At 36.2% G+C, this 18,613-nt stretch overlaps 1 protein-coding gene and 5 non-coding genes across 6 annotated transcripts; 1 reads left to right on the top strand and 5 right to left on the bottom strand.

The window, feature by feature from the left end:
- Window positions 1-1,355: 1,355 nt before the first annotated feature.
- Trnak-cuu lies at window positions 1,356-1,428 on the bottom strand. Its single transcript has one exon. It is a non-coding gene; the product is annotated as a tRNA-Lys (tRNA).
- A 537-nt stretch (window positions 1,429-1,965) lies between these two features.
- On the bottom strand, window positions 1,966-2,038 carry Trnak-cuu. Its single transcript has one exon. It is a non-coding gene; the product is annotated as a tRNA-Lys (tRNA).
- Window positions 2,039-2,570: 532 nt separating this feature from the next.
- On the bottom strand, window positions 2,571-2,643 carry Trnak-cuu. Its single transcript has one exon. It is a non-coding gene; the product is annotated as a tRNA-Lys (tRNA).
- A 532-nt stretch (window positions 2,644-3,175) lies between these two features.
- On the bottom strand, window positions 3,176-3,248 carry Trnak-cuu. Its single transcript has one exon. It is a non-coding gene; the product is annotated as a tRNA-Lys (tRNA).
- Window positions 3,249-3,668: 420 nt separating this feature from the next.
- Window positions 3,669-3,741, bottom strand: Trnak-cuu. The gene has a single exon. It is a non-coding gene; the product is annotated as a tRNA-Lys (tRNA).
- A 3,657-nt stretch (window positions 3,742-7,398) lies between these two features.
- LOC117124700 (solute carrier organic anion transporter family member 3A1-like) lies at window positions 7,399-18,607 on the top strand. The gene is made up of 9 exons (XM_033271039.1): window positions 7,399-8,650; window positions 9,857-10,177; window positions 12,086-12,250; window positions 14,894-15,101; window positions 15,778-15,943; window positions 16,344-16,537; window positions 16,801-16,865; window positions 17,508-17,731; window positions 17,842-18,607. Exons 1-9 carry the CDS (start codon window positions 7,882-7,884, stop codon window positions 17,899-17,901), a joined length of 2,172 nt encoding a protein of 723 aa, XP_033126930.1. The 5' UTR covers window positions 7,399-7,881; the 3' UTR covers window positions 17,902-18,607.
- The last annotated feature ends 6 nt before the right edge of the window (window positions 18,608-18,613 follow it).

Raw genomic sequence — 18,613 nt, 5'->3', positions numbered from 1 at the left:
GTCTCATGCTCTACCGACTGAGCTAACCGGGGTTGATATGACAAAAATCAACATTTAAAAAATGGTGGTTCTTATGCCTTGAAACGTTGATAATAGAATGTTAGATCTGCCCTACTGGTTCGCAAAATATGAAAATACAGTAGGACCCTTCTTTGGGCTCCCCTGTTAAAGGGACACCCGTTATTAACGGGCAAATGAACGAGGAAAAGAGTATATATCTTTTAACGTCCAATCCCTATTCAGGGCACACCCCTATTATGAAGACACTTTTTTTGGCTGTAGTATAGATTTACAAAATAAATGATTCAAGATTTAAAAATCAAATAAAAAAAAAAATAAAGAAAGGCATGTCGAAGCAATAAAATTTCACTGGTAAAAACAAATTGTAAGTATCATTGTAAAATTAAATACAAAAAACTTTTGTACCAATAATAATAAAGCAATCACTTCACTAATCAAAAAACAAATTTAGGTTAAAACTGCGCTGAATTTGGGGCTCGAACCCACGACCCTGAGATTAAGAGTCTGATGCTCTACCGACTGAGGTAACTAGGCTTGTTATGCGTAACTGTCAACTGAAACGTTAATAATATAATTTTAGATCTGTGTCCCCTACTGGTTAACAAAATAGGAAACTATACAACACAGTAGAACCCCTTCTTCGGCACTCCCCTATTATTAAAAGAACACCCGTTTTAAAGGGGGAGCTTTTTCGGGCAATGAATGAACGAGGCAAATATTACGGTACATATCTTTTAACGGCCAATCCATATTCAGGGGACACTACTATTTAGGGACACTTTTTTGACTGAGCTAACCGGGCTTGTTACACCTAACAGTCAACGTTTAAACAAATTGAGGTTTTATATTTTGAAACGTTAAAAATATAATTTTAGATCTGCCCCTGCTGGTTAATAATATATGAAACTATAAAATCCAGTAGAACCCCTTCTTCGGGACTCCCCTTTATTATAAGGACACCCGTTTTGAAGTGGACACTTTTTCGGAATGAATGAACGAGGCATATATTACGGTACATGTCTTTTATAACAGCCAATCCCTATTCAGGGGACACTGCTATTTAGGGGACACTTTTTTGGTCTCGGAGATGTCCCTAAAGGATTCTATTGTACTAAAGAATTACAAATAAAACATATTTAAATTCCATTAAAAAAGCAAATAAATTTTAAAAATGAAGCAAAAGCAAGTTGAAGCAATAACATTTCACTGGTCAAGTACGGTACATATTTTAATTGGAAAATTTTGACAAAAATAGTTTTTGACCAGTCAAAATACAGAAATCACTTCAATCATGAAACATGCAGGTGTTTGTTGTTAAATTTCTGTAAAAAGTGCGCCCAATGTGGGGCTCGAACCCACGACCCTGAGATTAAGAGTCTCATGCTCTACCGACTGAGCTAACCGGGCTTGTTACTCCTAACAGTCAACGTTTAAACAAATTGAGGTTTTATATTTTGAAACGTTAAAAATATAATTTTAGATCTGCCCCTGCTGGTTAACAATATATGAAACTATAAAATCCAGTAGAGCCCCTTCTTCGGAACTCCCCTTTATTATAAGGACACCCGTTTTGAAGTGGACACTTTTTCGCAATGATCGAACAAGGCAAATATTACGGTACATGTCTTTTATAACGGCCAATACCTATTCAGGGGACACTGCTATTTAGGGGACACTTTTTTGATCCCGGAGATGTCCCTAAAGGGTTCTATTGTACTATAGAATTACAAATAAATCATATTTATATTCCATAAAAAAAAGCAAATTAAGTTTAAAAAATGAAGCAAAAGCATGTTGAAGCAATAACATTTCACTGGTCAAGTACGGTACATATTTTAATTGGAAAATTTTAATAAAAATAGTTTTTGACCAAAAGTCAAAATACAGAAATCACTTCAATCATGAAACATGCAGGTGTTTGTTGTTAAATTTAGGTAAAAATTGCGCCTAATGTGGGGCTCGAACCCACGACCCTGAGATTAAGAGTCTCATGCTCTACCGACTGAGCTAACCGGGCTTGTTACACCGAACAGACAACGTTTAAACAGATTGAGGTTTTGTATTTTGAAACCTTAAAAATATAATTTTAGATCTGCCCCTGCTGGTTAACAAAATATGAAACTATAAAATCCAGTAGAACCCCTTCTTCGGGACTCCCCTTTATTATAAGGACACCCGTTTTGAAGTGGACACTTTTTCGCAATGAATGAACGAGGCATATATTACGGTACATGTCTTTTATAACAGCCAATCCCTATTCAGGGGACACTGCTATTTAGGGGACACTTTTTTGGTCCCGGAGATGTCCCTAAAGGATTCTATTGTACTATAGAATTACAAATAAAACGTATTTAAATTCCATTAAAAAAGCAAATAAATTTTTAAAATGAAGCAAAAGCACGTTGAACCAATAACATTTCACTGGTCAAGTAGGGTACATATTTTAATTGGAAAATTTTGATAAAAATAGTTTTTGACCAGTCAAAATACAGAAATCACTTCAATCATCAAACATGCAGGTGTTTGTTGTTAAATTTCTGTAAAAAGTGCGCCCAATGTGGGGCTCGAACCCACGACCCTGAGATTAAGAGTCTCATGCTCTACCGACTGAGCTAACCGGGCTTGTTACACCTAACAGTCAACGTTTAAACAAATTGAGGTTTTATATTTTGAAACGTTAAAAATATAATTTTAGATCTGCCCCTGCTGGTTAATAATATATGAAACTATAAAATCCAGTAGAACCCCTTCTTCGGGACTCCCCTTTATTATAAGGACACCCGTTTTGAAGTGGACACTTTTTCGCAATGAATGAACGAGGCATATATTACGGTACATGTCTTTTATAACAGCCAATCCCTATTCAGGGGACACTGCTATTTAGGGGACACTTTTTTGGTCCCGGAGATGTCCCTAAAGGATTCTATTGTACTATAGAATTACAAATAAAACGTATTTAAATTCCATTAAAAAAGCAAATAAATTTTAAAAATGAAGCAAAAGCATGTTGAAGCAATAACATTTCACTGGTCAAGTACGGTACATATTTTAATTGGAAAATTTTGATAAAAATAGTTTTTGACCAGTCAAAATACAGAAATCACTTCAATCATGAAACATGCATGTGTTTGTTGTTAAATTTAGGTAAAAAGTGCGAACAATGTGGGGTTCGAACCCACGACCCTGAGATTAAGAGTCTCATGCTCTACCGACTGAGCTAACCGGGCTTGTTACACCGATCAGTCAACGTTTAAACAAATTGAGGTTTTATATTTTGAAACCTTAAAAATATAATTTTAGATCTGCCCCTGCTGGTTACGAGGCAAATATTACGGTACATGTCTTTTATAACGGCCAGTCCCTATTCAGGGGACACTGCAATTAAAGGGGGAACTTTTTTGGTCCCAGAGGTGTCCCTAAAGGGTTCTATTGTACAGAATTACAAATAAAACGTATTTAAATTCCATGAAAAAAGCAAATTAAATTTTAAAAATGAAGCAGAAGCATGTTGAAGCAATAACATTTCACTGGTCAAGTACGGTACATATTTTAATTGGAAAATTTTGATAAAAATAGCTTTTGACCAGTCATAATAAAGAAATCACTTCAAACATGCAGGTGTCTGTTGTTAAATTTGGTAAAAAGCGCGCCTAATGTGGGGCTCGAACCCACGACCCTGAGATTAAGAGTCTCATGCTCTACCGACTGAGCTAACCGGGCTTGTTACACCTAACAATCAACATTTAAAAAAATTGAGGTTTTATATTTTGAAACGTTAATAATATAATTTTAGATCTGCCCCTGCTGGTTAACAATATATGAAACTATAAAATCCATTAGAACCCCTTCTTCGGGACTCCCCTTTATTATAAGGACACCCGTTTTGAAGTGGACACTTTTTCGCAATGATCGAACGAGGCAAATATTACGGTACATGTCTTTTATAACGGCCAATCCCTATTCAGGGGACACTGCTATTTAGGGGACACTTTTTTGGTCCCGGAGATGTCCCTAAAGGATTCTATTGTACTATAGAATTACAAATAAAACGTATTTAAATTCCATTAAAAAAGCAAATAAATTTTAAAAATGAAGCAAAAGCATGTTGAAGCAATAACATTTCACTGGTCAAGACCAGTAATAATAAAGAAATCACTTCACTCATCAAACATGCAAGTCTCTTTGGGTAAATTTATATAAAAAGTAAATCCAATGTGGGATTTGAACCCTCGACCTCGAGGTTAAAAGTCTCATGCTCTACCGAATGAGCGTACCGGATTTGTTATGTGAAAAAGCAACATTTAAAAAAATTTTGTTGTTATGCTTAAAAACTCTGATAATAAAATTTTAGATTTGCGCTTGCTGGTTCGCCAATGTATTATGAAAATAGACAATGCAGTAGAACCCCTTCTTTGGGACTCCCCTGTTAAAGCGACACCTGTTATGAAGGGGACATTCCTTCGGGCAATGAACAAGGAAAAGAGGATATCATTTTTGGTCCCTAAGATGTCCCCAAAGGTATACTGTACTATAGATTTACAAATAAAATATTATTTAAGTTCAATGACAAAAGAAAACCAAATTTTAAAAATGAAGGCATGTTGAAACAATAACATTTCACTCATGGTGAAAAACATATTCTAAGTCGCATTAGAAAATTTGGATAAAAAGAGTTTTTGAACCAATAATAACTTCACTCGTCAAACATGCAGGTCTCACATTTTTAATTTTTCGAGCAATAAACGAGGATACACAGATACAAATAGAATGAAAACTCAATAAACGAATGAACTTGGTACGTAATAATTGAGGCCTAGAAACATTTAAATATCATACCAATTTAAAAGTAAACTATTAAAGTCATAAAAAATATACGACGTAGAGAGTAAAATAATGATTTAGTTGAGTATTGAAAGCTATATGGGATGAAAGAGATGGTTTTTAATATCTACTTAATTGAATTAAGAAGTGTGTGATTAATGACAGACAGGGACATAGGTCGTCCTAGAGATATGAGGCAGAAAAAGCAAGGTCCAAATGTAAGGCTCGAATTTACGAACCTGAGATTAATATGTTGCTATAGTTATGCATTGTAATCAATATACAGTAGGCTATTATTAGAAAATTGTTTTTCTTTTAATCCATGTTGATGATTAGAGTCACGGAACATTAAAAATAGTCACTGCATTTTGTTGCTATATCGAGCTTTTTTTAGTTTTACCCTGAAAGGTCAAAGTAGTGCATACAGCACGAAATCCGAGTTCAAGCCTGTTGTGTGGTTTTCACCCTCAGATTCCTCTTCATAACCGTTTGCAATAGGAGCTACAGTTCTTATATAGAAGAGGGCATAATGCATCTTGATGTTCAACGCGTGATTTTTTTTCATCGTTTGCAAATGTATATAGGCCTATGTATATCTATATAAATATATATATATATATATATATATATATATATGCATAATCTATAATGATAATATATATTAATGATAACAAAGAGACATTTAGTGTAAACTCTCTTGTGGTAAAGTAGTAATCTTTAAGTGTATTGTGAATTTTCACAATGCTAAGAAGCTAGACTGTACAATTGAGATTTAAGAAACATCATCATCTGATCCCTGCGAGTAATCCTAGTCATGCATAGCGGTACCGAATTTCATTCCAAAGCCCTCACCTCTTATCAAGGTACCATTTATGTTCCGGGTGAAGTGAAACATCTGATACAATTTCATAATCATAATTATGGGCGCTATGCATACGTTCGTGACCTTTAGGGCTCAGCAATGTTTTCCGTGATTGGACGCCTCGTATTTTATCATTTGCAATCTACTTTACCTCCATGATTTATGTATGAATGGTATGAACACTCATTTCAGCAAATACCGTATTCACATTATAATAGGCCTATACAGTAAAACTTATTATGGATCAGATGACATAAACATCTGCAATGTATGTTTGTATTAAAGCCATTCTCGTAAATTTGTACTTGCAATGTTTATTTTTTTAAGTCTATTTTTCTTTATAATGGGATTTCACTCAATCATTCATTTATTGGGTACCGCCTTCGTTTGTCCATTTATCTATCCATTCATTCATCTATGTACCTATTCATTTATCCATAATTAATTAATTAATTATTAATTCATTCGTTCATGTCTTCATTCGTTCATTCGTTCGTTCGTTCGTTCATTCATTCATCTCGATCCAAGAAATGACAAATTGTAAACATCACTGAATCTTTAACAGAGGATTGGCTCTAATAGAAAAACTTTATAATAAACATACATTCTTGTCGAAGTAAACACAACTGAATGTTGACTTGAGTCGTTACGGAGCCAGATTTCTGTGCTGATGTTTTTGTAAAAAACTTGTAATTTCTAATCTACAAAAATATTGTTTTAACTAATTCGTTTTTAATGTAGCTTGAAACCAAAGAAAACGATGTGTAGGTCTGTGGTCATATTTTATTTTTGGTTAAAATAAAAGACACAAGTTTATTAGCTATTAATGAGTTTCCTTTTTGTAATGCAACCTATATTTTGTATCAAACCCGATTTTCCTTTTTGTAATGCAACCTATATTTTGTATCAGACTCGATTTTGCTTTAACTTGTTTACATAAGGCTTACATCAGCCATCATAATAAATACTTATAAGCCTATTTATATTTCTCTTTCTAAGGAAGCATACTTAAAAGAAGAAAATAAAAACCTGTACTCGATTTCAACGAGACTACTTTCAGATCAAATACCATGTATAGACTTCAGAAACACTTTATTGGAGAAAACCAATATGAAGTCTATACATGGTATTTGATCGTTTCCTATATTCTTTTGTTATATATATATATATATATATATATATATATATATATATATATATATAACTATGCTATATATAATATATAATATATAATATAAATATATAATTAATATATATAAGTTATATTATTTTATATGTCTCATATTTGTAATCAAAAATATATATAGGCCTATATATTTCTCTACTCTTAAAACACATTTTCTTCTTAGGCCTCATAAACTTTGTGGGGTTTGATATCTGGTGTTCAATATACGTTTCACGATTTCTGTGCTACTCTGCAACCGCAATCGTTTAAGGCTTATATTAAATTAACAGTGTAGTGAGCTAATATATTTTCCAGACTCCAGAAAGTCACTATAAGATTGAGCAAATTATGCTCATTAGGCCTGCTGTGATAGGCTATACAGTAAACTTACCCGGCTCAATCCCGAATGAACTTAGCAGTTTAAAGGGAGCAAGCATTGATTTGTATTTTTTATTTTGAATAGGTGCGACAATTCATAATACAGTGACGAGGCAAACAATAGTTGGATTGTTAGTAAATCATGCATCACTGCAAACTGAAAATAATGAAATCCACGACAGTGATAGCCAATGATTCATTTAAAGCGAATTGACGAATTTATTCATTATTTTTGATATGTACTCATAGGCCTATATATTTAATTACATTTGTTACAGCTTGATGTCGTGCACATTGTAGGCCAATGCTCTTGTGAATTCGCATCGATAAACAGAGGCGAAATTGTGTGCTTTTATAGACGCAAGCATCAAACATCCCTTGTGGTACGGTATGATGATGAGATTGGTTGGTTATAATGAAGCAGGCTTAGATCAGACTGAGTAAGGTCATGTTTACGGTACGCTTGCTGTACACTGTACCGTCGCTCAAGGAAGGAAGGAAGGTAAACAGTGAAAGCCTTTTGTTTGGTTTTGCTCGTATGTATACTAGAAGATAATAGGAACACTGAAAAATTGTTGAATCGTACTTTCTGTTTGGAGATATTTGCGGTTTCCTGTAACCGTTTTAATTTAAAATGGCTTCCGAACTAAGAGGAGCAGGGCTAGATGTGCGAAGTAGCTGGAGTTTCAGGTCTACGGCGGAAGATAACAGCTACCACAGTGATGGTCTAGACAGACAGCATAGTCGTAGGAATACACAGGTTAAAAAACGTAAATGTCGATCGCCGTATAAACATGTAACATTTGTCGTACTCGTGTTCCTAATACTGGCGACGTACGGAGGAATCATACACTCGTACTACGATGGTGTAGCTAAAGCAATAGAGGACCGATTCGAAATTAGTCATTCAACATCATTATTTGTCATGTATGTTAGAGATGGTGCATCGATTTTGACATTAATTTTTGCCTGTTATTTTGGCTCCAGATCCCACCCACCAAGGGTAGTAAGTTTAGGGGCGTTCTTGTGCGGTGTAGGCATCATTTGTTGTGGTTTACCGCACTTCCTTTGGGATTCTGCACTATCCGATCTGGACGTAGGGGTATCTAACATTACAATCGCCACTACCACTGAAGAGATTGCACTCCAGACGGATATTTATGGTGAAATAAGAAACAACATGCTCTGTTCTACCACTGGTGAAAATGTACATAGCGAGCTACATAAAGATGCCGAAAATTGCCCAAAAAGTTCTGTGTTTATATCGTTTCCGCAAATGTCGAGGATGGTATTGATAATAGTTGGACAGATACTATGCGGGATCGGTATAGGCCCTATTCTGCCGCTTTCAGTTATGTATCTCGTAGATGCAACTGACAAGTCTTGCACATCAATAGTTGTTGGTAAGATTCTTAACCGTATATTCCTTAATTATAATTTAATAATAATATTTAAAAAAAAGGACATATAATAACCTAATCGATCGACGTGTGACCATGATGGCAGTTCACTGCCTTGATCTGATATTGGTGTGACTGTCAATTACTTTCGATTCATTTAGTAATCACTCATTCAGAGCCCTAGGTGTGCTTATCAAAATAATCATTGGGTTTTTATCCGTTTCCACTCGGGACTCATGGTGACCGTACACCGTAGGCCTACGTTTTTTTTTTATTCTAGACCTATACCAAAATAGTTATCCACTTCCTTGCTTATATTGCGGACGCACAGGCCAGGCCCGTAACAAAGGGATGCGTCTTTAGTACCGTATTTGAGCAATCCTTCATCATTTTCAAACAAATCCCCTTAAAACCGAACAATCACAATCGCTTTGATCAAATAACATAAACATGATAAAAAAAAATTACCATTTTCATGCTACAGTATAATGATTCTGCTTTTAAAAAGTTAGGGCCTAAATGCCAGCGTGATCAATGTAATGAATCTTTTTTTAAATAATATCGCCCGTTGTAAGCCTATCCTTTGTTTGCTAATATAACAAGGAGAGTCAACGAATCTAACAGAACGTTGAATTTCAATGTTGAAATTATTATGCGAGCTGGTGTTATATTAAAATGGGCACCTAGTGAAACTAGCAAAACGCATGGGTTATCGCTCAGAAATCTAATAAGAACAAATACGATGCTAGTTCGAGCGACAAACAAGCCACTAGAATTGACTAATAATAGGTCTAAGACATACCGATTTTAATTCTAGTTTGAACTCTACTGTTTAGTATATAGTCAGGACTTGTTCTCTCTCATTTTTATAGCGGGCCATATTTCTTTTTCTATCCATGCCCTCATTTGTTCTTCGCCAACATAATGAAAACAATATTAATTTATAGACCTAATGTTCTTGGTCTGTCATAATATTTTATGACGCAGAGTTATTTATAATTAACCTTCATGAAATCGTCAATTTCTGATGGCTGGTTCACCTTCTAATTTATTATGTCGATGATGGATAAGATGTTTAAAATGCGGCTCTATTCACATTTCGCAATATTTTAGAAGCATTTTCTCAAATAGACCTAAATAAAATTGGTCTCCTTATTGTTGTATCATTTTTTTACAGAAATAATATAAAATGAATAATTTTTATTCCAGGTGTATTTATTGTTGCTTTGGTAGTAGGCCCTATAGCTGGCTACTTTGCTTGGCAATTCTGCCTCAATACACCAGTTGATTTTTATCAACTTGGAACCGCAGACAGTGATCTCCTCCCATCGGACCCAGAATGGTTTGGGGCCTGGTGGCTAGGGTTCATTGCAGGTGGTGCTTTTATCATCCTGGTAAGCATTCCACTTTTATGTTTCCCGCGAAGTCTGCAACCAGATGCGCATGAAGACGACGACGGAGAAGATGACGATGCATACAGGTTGATTGTTGAAAAGCCGGACAAAGCGTGGGAAAAAGGATGTTTTAAAGGTTTGTCGGTGTTGTTACATCAATGAATTTGTGTTGAGTCACATTCATATTACAATTTCTGTTTCTGATTGTATAAGCGGAGTTATGTAAGATGCACTCGTTAATAAACGTTCGGACTCTCAATGCTTAAAAAAACTGCGAGTCAGGTGATGTTTTCTTAAATTAATGCGTCTAGCCAGTTCAGTCATCTTGTAATAACATTCGCAAGACTACCACTTATGTAGTTGAATATAATTATATAGATGTAGGCCTACCGCAAGATCAAGTTACAAGTATAAGTGAGTAACAATTTTTGAAGGCTTCAAAAAGAAGAGAGGTATACTTATTTGAACGTTATTATTATTAATTTTGTGAGAAATAGTTTGTATATAAATAGCTCGATCAATCAAAACATCAATACCTTGCAATAATATTAACCACATTAATAATTTATATACTCTATTATATTATAACCAATACTCTAATTTTAACCCATCCAAAAATCCCGGGACCCATTGTTTCTATCAAAAACAATCATCAATGATATTTTTTTAGTCACGTTCGTTGGCTCCTGCGGTCGACGTCGCCGATTGTCGTACAATATCAGCCTCTCAACCTAGGCCCAAATAAACGAGTATGCTTTTCAGTATAAGTATAAGCTAGGGTTGCTAGCCTTCAAAGCTTTGCACGATGTTTGACCAGTTTACATCAAAAGGCTTGTTAATATACAAGATCAATTCTCTGGTGATCTTTCAAATAACCTTTGGGTATTGAGGTCTTTCCAAGTCGCAGTGGGAAAATTCTGGAATCAATTTCCTCAAGAGGTTTTGCTTTTCCTTTCTTATTTTGATTAATTTGTCAACAATCATCCCCCTCTTTTTTGTCAGGCCTGCATCTATTTCTATTGGGCCACTATCCCGATTGTCGCCTCTGAGCACCCGTTCGTCTGTGGCAGGGCAAAATGTGGTTCCCGTTCCTTTATTCGAGCATGGACCTTGGTTAGAGCCACCTGTAGGCCCCTAGAGGTTCGGGAACGCGACATAGTGGCGATGAATGGATGACCCTTTAAGATCTTGAACTCGAGTTTTGCCTATTCTCCTCAGGAGTTAAGCTGATAATAATTATACATTTACGTATTATTTAAACAAAAATAAACAAAATTAAAATAAAATGAAATATCCTTTATAAATATAATAAATGAAAGGCAGAAAAGTCTATTGCACTCTTTGCAAGTTGAAATGGCGCCGCGAGCAGCTCTCTGAGATGGATACGTGCGCCTTACAAGATGGCATTATTATTTTCATCATTCTACGGGAATCGACGAAGGGACCTTGCTGTTTACTGATTAGAAAAGTAATTATTGATTACGTATGCACATTATAATGAGGTGCAAGTCAGTGACAATTCAAATATGACTCTGCATTCTCATTTTACAATCAGAAGCCAGTATAGAATTACGCCTTTGGGAAGACGCCTGAAAATTGGGTTTGGCAAAATACAAATAGAGGGATGAAAAAATAATAGGCCTAACTAATAAATTTTGAACCTATTTTATATGAAATAATGAAATGAGGTCATTAGGGAATTGATTTGTTGAGATTTTGTGTGTCTAAACAGGTTTTGTATTAGTGAATCCTCCATTCACATCTTGTGCCTTATCATTGATTTTTTAGTAACAGTCGTTTTGTTCTTTTTCATCATCATCATTGTTAAAATTGGGTTGGGTTGCAAATGAATTTCTGTTATTTTTAATGGACAATAAAGGCTATCTTGAATGTTGAATCTTGTTATAGATAAGAACTTAAGATTATTTTTTTCTATTTATTTATTTATTATAAAAATTCGACACAAGAATAGTGGCATCCGTGCTTGATTTTCAAAATATGTATCCTTTGTTTATTGACACATTCCTCTATTTTGATTTTTCAGGTCTTTGTTTCTCTATGCGCAGACTTTTTAGAAATGTAACTTTCACATCCATGGTGTTCGGTCTAACTTGTGAAGTGGCAATTATTTCTGGCTTTCTGTTTCTTGCGGCAAAATATATGTTTCAACAATTTGAAACCGATTTGGAAACAGCATCGGTAATAGTTGGTATGTATACTATGCAATTGTTTCTATGTCTACACGGTACATTTTATATTGTTTACAGCACCCACCAACATGTTGTTATGAAATGCCTTGATGTTACGACGCAAATATTCGAAGCAAAGTCATTATAAATTGTCGTTTACGTACGTTAAGTATGGGATAACGACCTAGCCGTAATCACAGAGAAATCTTAATGGATAACAAGAATTAGTCTTCTTGGCAGTGTATATTAGGCATGTTTAAGTAAATTGCAAACCCGAAGAGTGGAAGCAAGATAATCAACCCAATTCCCTCTATCGATTCTCAAACTTTCGCAGTTGGATTGGGACTGGACGAAGACAGATGTGGAGAGCCATCCAATTAGTAATAGGCAGTGGCGTAGAAAAGTATTTTTCATTGGGGGGATGATTGGCGTGTTAGCCAGTGTCGTAACAGGCGCGGGGGGGGGGAGGGGGAAACTGGCCCTCCTGACGGATTTTACCGGGCTGACCAAGCCGTCGTACCGGGCTGGGTAATAAGAGAAAAGAAAGAGGCGAGAGGGAGGGAAAGAGAAAGAAGAGGAAAGAAAGGAAAGAAAAAGAAACAGAGAAAAATAAAAACAAGAATAAAAAGGAAGATAGGGGATGTGCCCCCCTCTGAAGCTGGAAACCTTGTTTTTGCAAAATAAATTGATGCAATTTGCTATTATAGGCCTAATCAATAAATTCCTCATCAACCGATATAACCTTAAACATTTTTGGAATTGACATAACATTACTGATGTCGTACACACACTTCATTGTGAAATGTGGCTCTCTTTGCAAGCACATCTAACATCTAAGAAAAGAAGAGCTTAGATTGGTACCAGATAAAATAATTTTGTTATCAACATTAATACATTATGCTAATTTTCATTTTGTAAGCGCATAAGACTGTGACAGTCTTTTGAAGTGTGTAAATCTCCATTTTATCCCATACATAGTCAAAATATTGGGGGGATGATACAATGGACCATCCCCCCCCCCCTTGTCAAATATTGGGGGATATATCCCCCATCCCCTCGGGATCTACGCCTATGGTAATAGGCCTGTTAGCAACCTTCACCAACATACCCTCCCTCCCCAACTTTATCGATACCGAAATTGTCATAAATTGAAAATGCCATAGTAATCCTCTAATTGATTATGAAAGTGTGATATTTTTGACTGATTTGAATTCAGGTGCGCGGCCCGTTTCTCTAGACATACCGTAGCTTTTGTTGATTTCATGTTGTACTGAAACTGTTGATCCAATACGAGCGAGTATTTCATCTTAAACGCCGAAACCGTGCACAGTTCACAAAAAAATGTGATTTATCATGAAGAAGATTCACGATTATAATAGTTGAAATCAAACTTATTATAGACATAGGTAGGCCTACTTAGGTGCGTGACTTTATCGGCTGTGTTGATTGTTCACACAGCAATAAATCACGTGTCTATCTCATACGTTCGTATGTTCAGATTTTGAATTAGAATAATAATAATAATAATAATGCACAAAGGGACCGAAATGTGCGCTATGCATCAATCAATAAAGATAATATCTGTGCATAAGACGGAGACTGTAGTAGGTAATTGGAGGTTTTAAGCACAAGGCTTATAATGTATATTACTACAAAATGATTATTTGTGTTGGGAAGTTGATGAATATTTTAATACGGAAGACATTCAATTCTGATGATGCTAGTGATGATGATGGTTACGATGACGATGCTAATTATTATGGCGATGATGATTAAAAATGGGAGTATTCGACTAGTTCATTTCGTTGACTACGATTTTTCGTTGAGTATTATTTTCATTCGACTGGTTCGTAAAATTTAATAGACTTCATTGACAACGAAAATTAACGTAAACCAGAGTGCGTTAATCAGCGTTAAGTTATCCACGTGACCAAAACAAACATGGCCGATTGGTGAGTTTAGAAACAACATTTGCGTTAATATTATTTAGATTAAATTTCAGAAAATAAAAATTATAAATGAAGTCAAAAAATAATTGTAGGCTAACAGAATTAAAAAACGGGATGAAAATATTTCTTTACGAAAAACCCATACTGCCACAAGCTGAAGCAATCTTGATTACACAGCGTGTATCGCGGTAACTATGCAGCCATTTTGTTTTGTCGAGTATTTACAAGATTTCTATTCGATCGGTCGTCTTCGTTAAGTAGGATTTTACCGCTGCGCAGGTTGGCGTGGTTTAACGAAGAACGACCAGTCGAATACGGCCAATGATTATGGCAATACAGGATAGTGGTGAGGATGATGATGGTGGTGGTGTGATGATAATTCACCTGTCATCATAATCATCATCGGCGTTGTCATCATAGTTATCTTCGTCATCTTCATTATCATTATTATCATCATCATTATTATTATTAATGATAATGACGTAGACGGTGATAGTCGAAACTATAATACAGTACTGGAATACCATCCATTAGGCCTAGTTGACTTCGACCGATGGTTTTATGTCATTTTAGTAGTGTAGTCCCTAATCTTGTTAATAAGATCAATAACATCAAACCGACAATAATGACTTAATTTGATATTTCTACGCAAATTACATATCAGTCAACAAACAAATTGTCATACTCATTAATTATTTTTATCTTTTGTACTAGTCACAATTTCATTACCAGGCGTCGTGGTTGGTCAAATAATTGGTGCGTGCGTTGTCAGGCGGTGGGGATTGGATGCCAAACGCTGTGCGCGGATGGTTTTCTTTATGTGTGTTCTGTCAGTCTGTTGTACACCGTTGTTAATTCTGATTGGTTGTCGAAACCCAACAATAGCAGGCTATACAATACCATACCCAAAAGCAATTGGAAAGTAAGTAGGCCCACAGGGGCGTTTTTTTCTTTTTTCGATTTGGGCGCGCTTAGAAATTCAATATGTCCTATCCTAGTCGGTCACATAAATTCAATGGTGGTTCCAAGGGTGCTGGAAGGGGCGCTCTCCCCGGGAATCAAAAGCTCTAAGCGTGTAATCGTTTAGATAAAATAGGTAAAACGCCGGAGCTTCCAGGGAATGCAGCCCCCTCCCCCATCTGGACTCCCAACCCTTCATCTTTATAACCATAGCTCATCGATTTGCACTTCACACTCCACCTCCTATCCTCTAGCAGAAAAAGGCATACTCTGCTTATATCTGGTGAGCTATACACTTGCAGCTTGAACTGAAACCCATGGTCTATTGTGACGTGCTACGTAGAACTGTATCAATAAGTACCGGTAGGTACTCTTTTGTCAATGTTTTGATAATTCGGATTACGTACACGTCATCAAAGTAAAAGTTTAATCTAAGCTTTTGTTACGTATGAGTAACAACATTTCTGATTATGTGTTTCTATATGTGAATAGACGAATAAAGAGTATCTTATCTTATCCGTTTGATTTTTTATCAAATGTAAATAAATGAAATACGATCATCACTATTCTCAAAATGAACAGTGTTTATTGTATATATATACAATGTATATATATAACTCGTTTACCTCTTCCTTCAGTGCTTCTACAACAATCGAGTGCAATGCCAACTGTGGCTGCGACGAGCATGTGTACGACCCTGTGTGTGACTGGAATGGGGTAATATACGTTAGTGCCTGTCACGCTGGGTGCAGGGGGCAGCTTAAAGGCAACAGATCCCTTGTCCCTGGAGTACAAAACAAAATGGTACGTTATATAAACATCGTCCAATCATTACGGTATGTCTTTTATAATAGGGACAATTCTAATAGCAGTAGTTGGTTTCTAGCTGACCAACAGACACATTAGACCTATATAAAATTAATGTGGCTACGCTCTACACCGCGCCATCGAACATTGCTTGCATTGGATTTTTGCTCACATTTTTTCACGATTGATAGATCGATGGATTGATATTATAGTGATAAATTGATTGCTTTATTGCTGGTTTTAGTCAGTGGACAACTGGCCCGCCGATCGGTTGATATAGCGCTCATCCATTCATTATAAATCTATGATTAGACCAAAATGTTAATCGAATCTAAAGTTATGGCTCGATGCCCTATGGAAATAATTTAACCAATTTGTTCCCTTTTACATTACCTAGATTTTCACTGCATGTCAGTGCATAATCCTGGAAGGGGACAGTAACACGATAAACCCTTCTGGTGGCTACGCTTTCCCAACATGCCGTCACAAGTGGGATTGCGATAACAAAATATATTTGTTCGTCGGTGCTTATGTGGCTTTATCGCTTATGACGTCTATTTTGGGAAATCCTGCTTTCGTAATTATCGTAAGGTAAGTGTTGAATGTACTTTTTAGTAAGTTATTTCCATGTGTGGTTTTGAAGTATAGTCTCACTTTCGGTATCTTTAAACGGTTATGCTGGTAGTAAATGATTAAGAGTTCATTATTGGTTGAAAGTGCACACATAATTTATGACGTCTTGCACGCAGTGTGTATGTTAAGTATAATTTCAAGTTTTGTTGGATAGTATTTTGTAGACGCGATGGATACCGTATGAGACGAAGAATAGTAAGTCATTGTTTCTTTTTTTATAGGTGTGTACATCAGTACGATCGAGCTATGGCCGTCGGCATGGCGTCACTCGTGTTACGAACACTTGGTAAATATGACATTTCCGATGCATTGGGCATAATATTTTATATTTAGAGACTTGGACAAGCTTGCTGTTATCGTTAGTTACCATACTGATAGAAATTTCCATTTTATATAATGCTATTGTTTGTGACTTGACTGCTAAAAACGCTCTTGTCTGGTGCGCGGTGGTTTTTTTTTTATTTGACTTATTGAAAACAAAAGGAAGCCTGTATTTAGTTTAAATAATACCGGTTCTGAATTACGTGTGACGTAAGCCTGGTTTCCTTAAAATAGCTACATTGTTGCTACAGTGTTTTCAGTACAATCGTTTTACTGCGTAGCTGTTCCCGACGCAATCGGGAAGGCTGCCCGATTCGACCGACCAATCAGCATCATCGAAAGCTGTCGGCGATAGTGTGAGCGATTGTATGGACACCAAACTTTACAAAATTTACCTCAGTGACAACTGTATACATAGGCCTACGCTCAAACAATAAAAAAAAGTTGTAGAACTATTCTGAGAATGGAGTGTTTTCCCTTTGAACGGTATTTAACGTCTTTGGTTCGATTACTCCTCTTTGCTATCATAGTTTGTTTCTATAAATTGGTATACTTTAATTCAACTGTATCCACTGATCTCGGTCTGTATTTTTGCCGTTTCTTTTAGGGTTTATACCAGCCCCGTTCTATTTTGGAGCGATTCTTCGAATAGGGTGTTGGATTCGGGATTTTTCGTGCGGGGAAGAAGGCGATTGTCTGCTGTACGATATTGAACGATATCGATACCTTTTCATTGGCCTTTTCCTAGGCCTCAAGTTTTTGGCACTTATTGCATATGCCGTTACAAATCGTTTTGTGCGCAAAGAAACTGACGAAGAGCGTTACGAGAAGGTTAGTTCACTTTGTCTATAATGTAGGCCTAACTAGAAAGATGCTGTTGTATTTTTTGTTCCGATATTAATATTACGTTTAGCTAATTCTCAGTGCGTTTCTTTTATTAGATTCCCAAGGCAAACAATAGCGAGAGTCATTCTGAAGATCATATGTGTACAGATGTTTAAAACCGGATCCGCTCTCTTCTGATTTTTGCAAAGTGAAACAGAATAGGTACCGGTACGATTTTGGCCAGATCACCAATGAAAGCATGATATGATGGTCCGCCTATGGATGACTTGATGAAGCAATCATCAAATGAATAAACGTTCTCTAAAATCAATACCAAATTGTAATACTACCAGCGGTTATTCTAGCAGATGTTTTGTATTCTTCTTGGAATATGATTAAGTCTATCCATGGTCTATAAGAGAAGAGATATGTAAAAACTGCCACCGATGTTAGATTTATCAAATTTGAATCATCATAGTATTAGGCCTATCACGCTATACTGTGTAGCCTCTGTAGGTCAGTTAGTAGGCCCAGGCCTATAGGGCCTATAGAATGGTGACTACGGTGTCTCAAAAGGGTGTACCGGTAGAATAAATACTGGGTAATAGAGAGTTTCCAAACATAAACGCTACCGTACGTCCCGCTTTTTTTATACAACTCATCGTGCGTAACTTCCTACGTTCGTGCTCATCTTGTAATGTAGTGTTGCACGGGCTGTATAAACTGGGGTAACCCTAACCCCTACTCTTCTCGAAATATGTACTGATTAGTGCGGATGAGTCCTTAAAAGACTTGTTCCACCAACACAACCACAGGGGAGCGTACGGTACCGCTCGAACCAGCGCCTGGCTGTAAATTGCGGCGCCTCTGCCTTACTCACAATAGACC

The sequence above is a fragment of the Anneissia japonica genome, unplaced genomic scaffold (genome assembly GCF_011630105.1).
Source record: "Anneissia japonica isolate Jap-2015-1 unplaced genomic scaffold, ASM1163010v1 scaffold284709_len978187_cov192, whole genome shotgun sequence".
In the NCBI taxonomy this organism is placed as follows: Eukaryota; Metazoa; Echinodermata; class Crinoidea; order Comatulida; family Comatulidae; genus Anneissia; species Anneissia japonica.
This window is presented reverse-complemented; position numbering and strand designations above follow the sequence as displayed.

Coding starts and splice junctions, on each gene's coding strand:
- LOC117124700 (XM_033271039.1), top strand. CDS start 7,882: ATGGCTTCCGAACTAAGAGGAGCAGGGCTAGATGTGCGAAGTAGCTGG. Junction 16,538..16,800: donor GCTTTCGTAATTATCGTAAG/GTAAGTGTTGAA, acceptor CTTTTTTTATAG/GTGTGTACATCAGTACGATC. Junction 17,732..17,841: donor ACGAAGAGCGTTACGAGAAG/GTTAGTTCACTT, acceptor TTCTTTTATTAG/ATTCCCAAGGCAAACAATAG.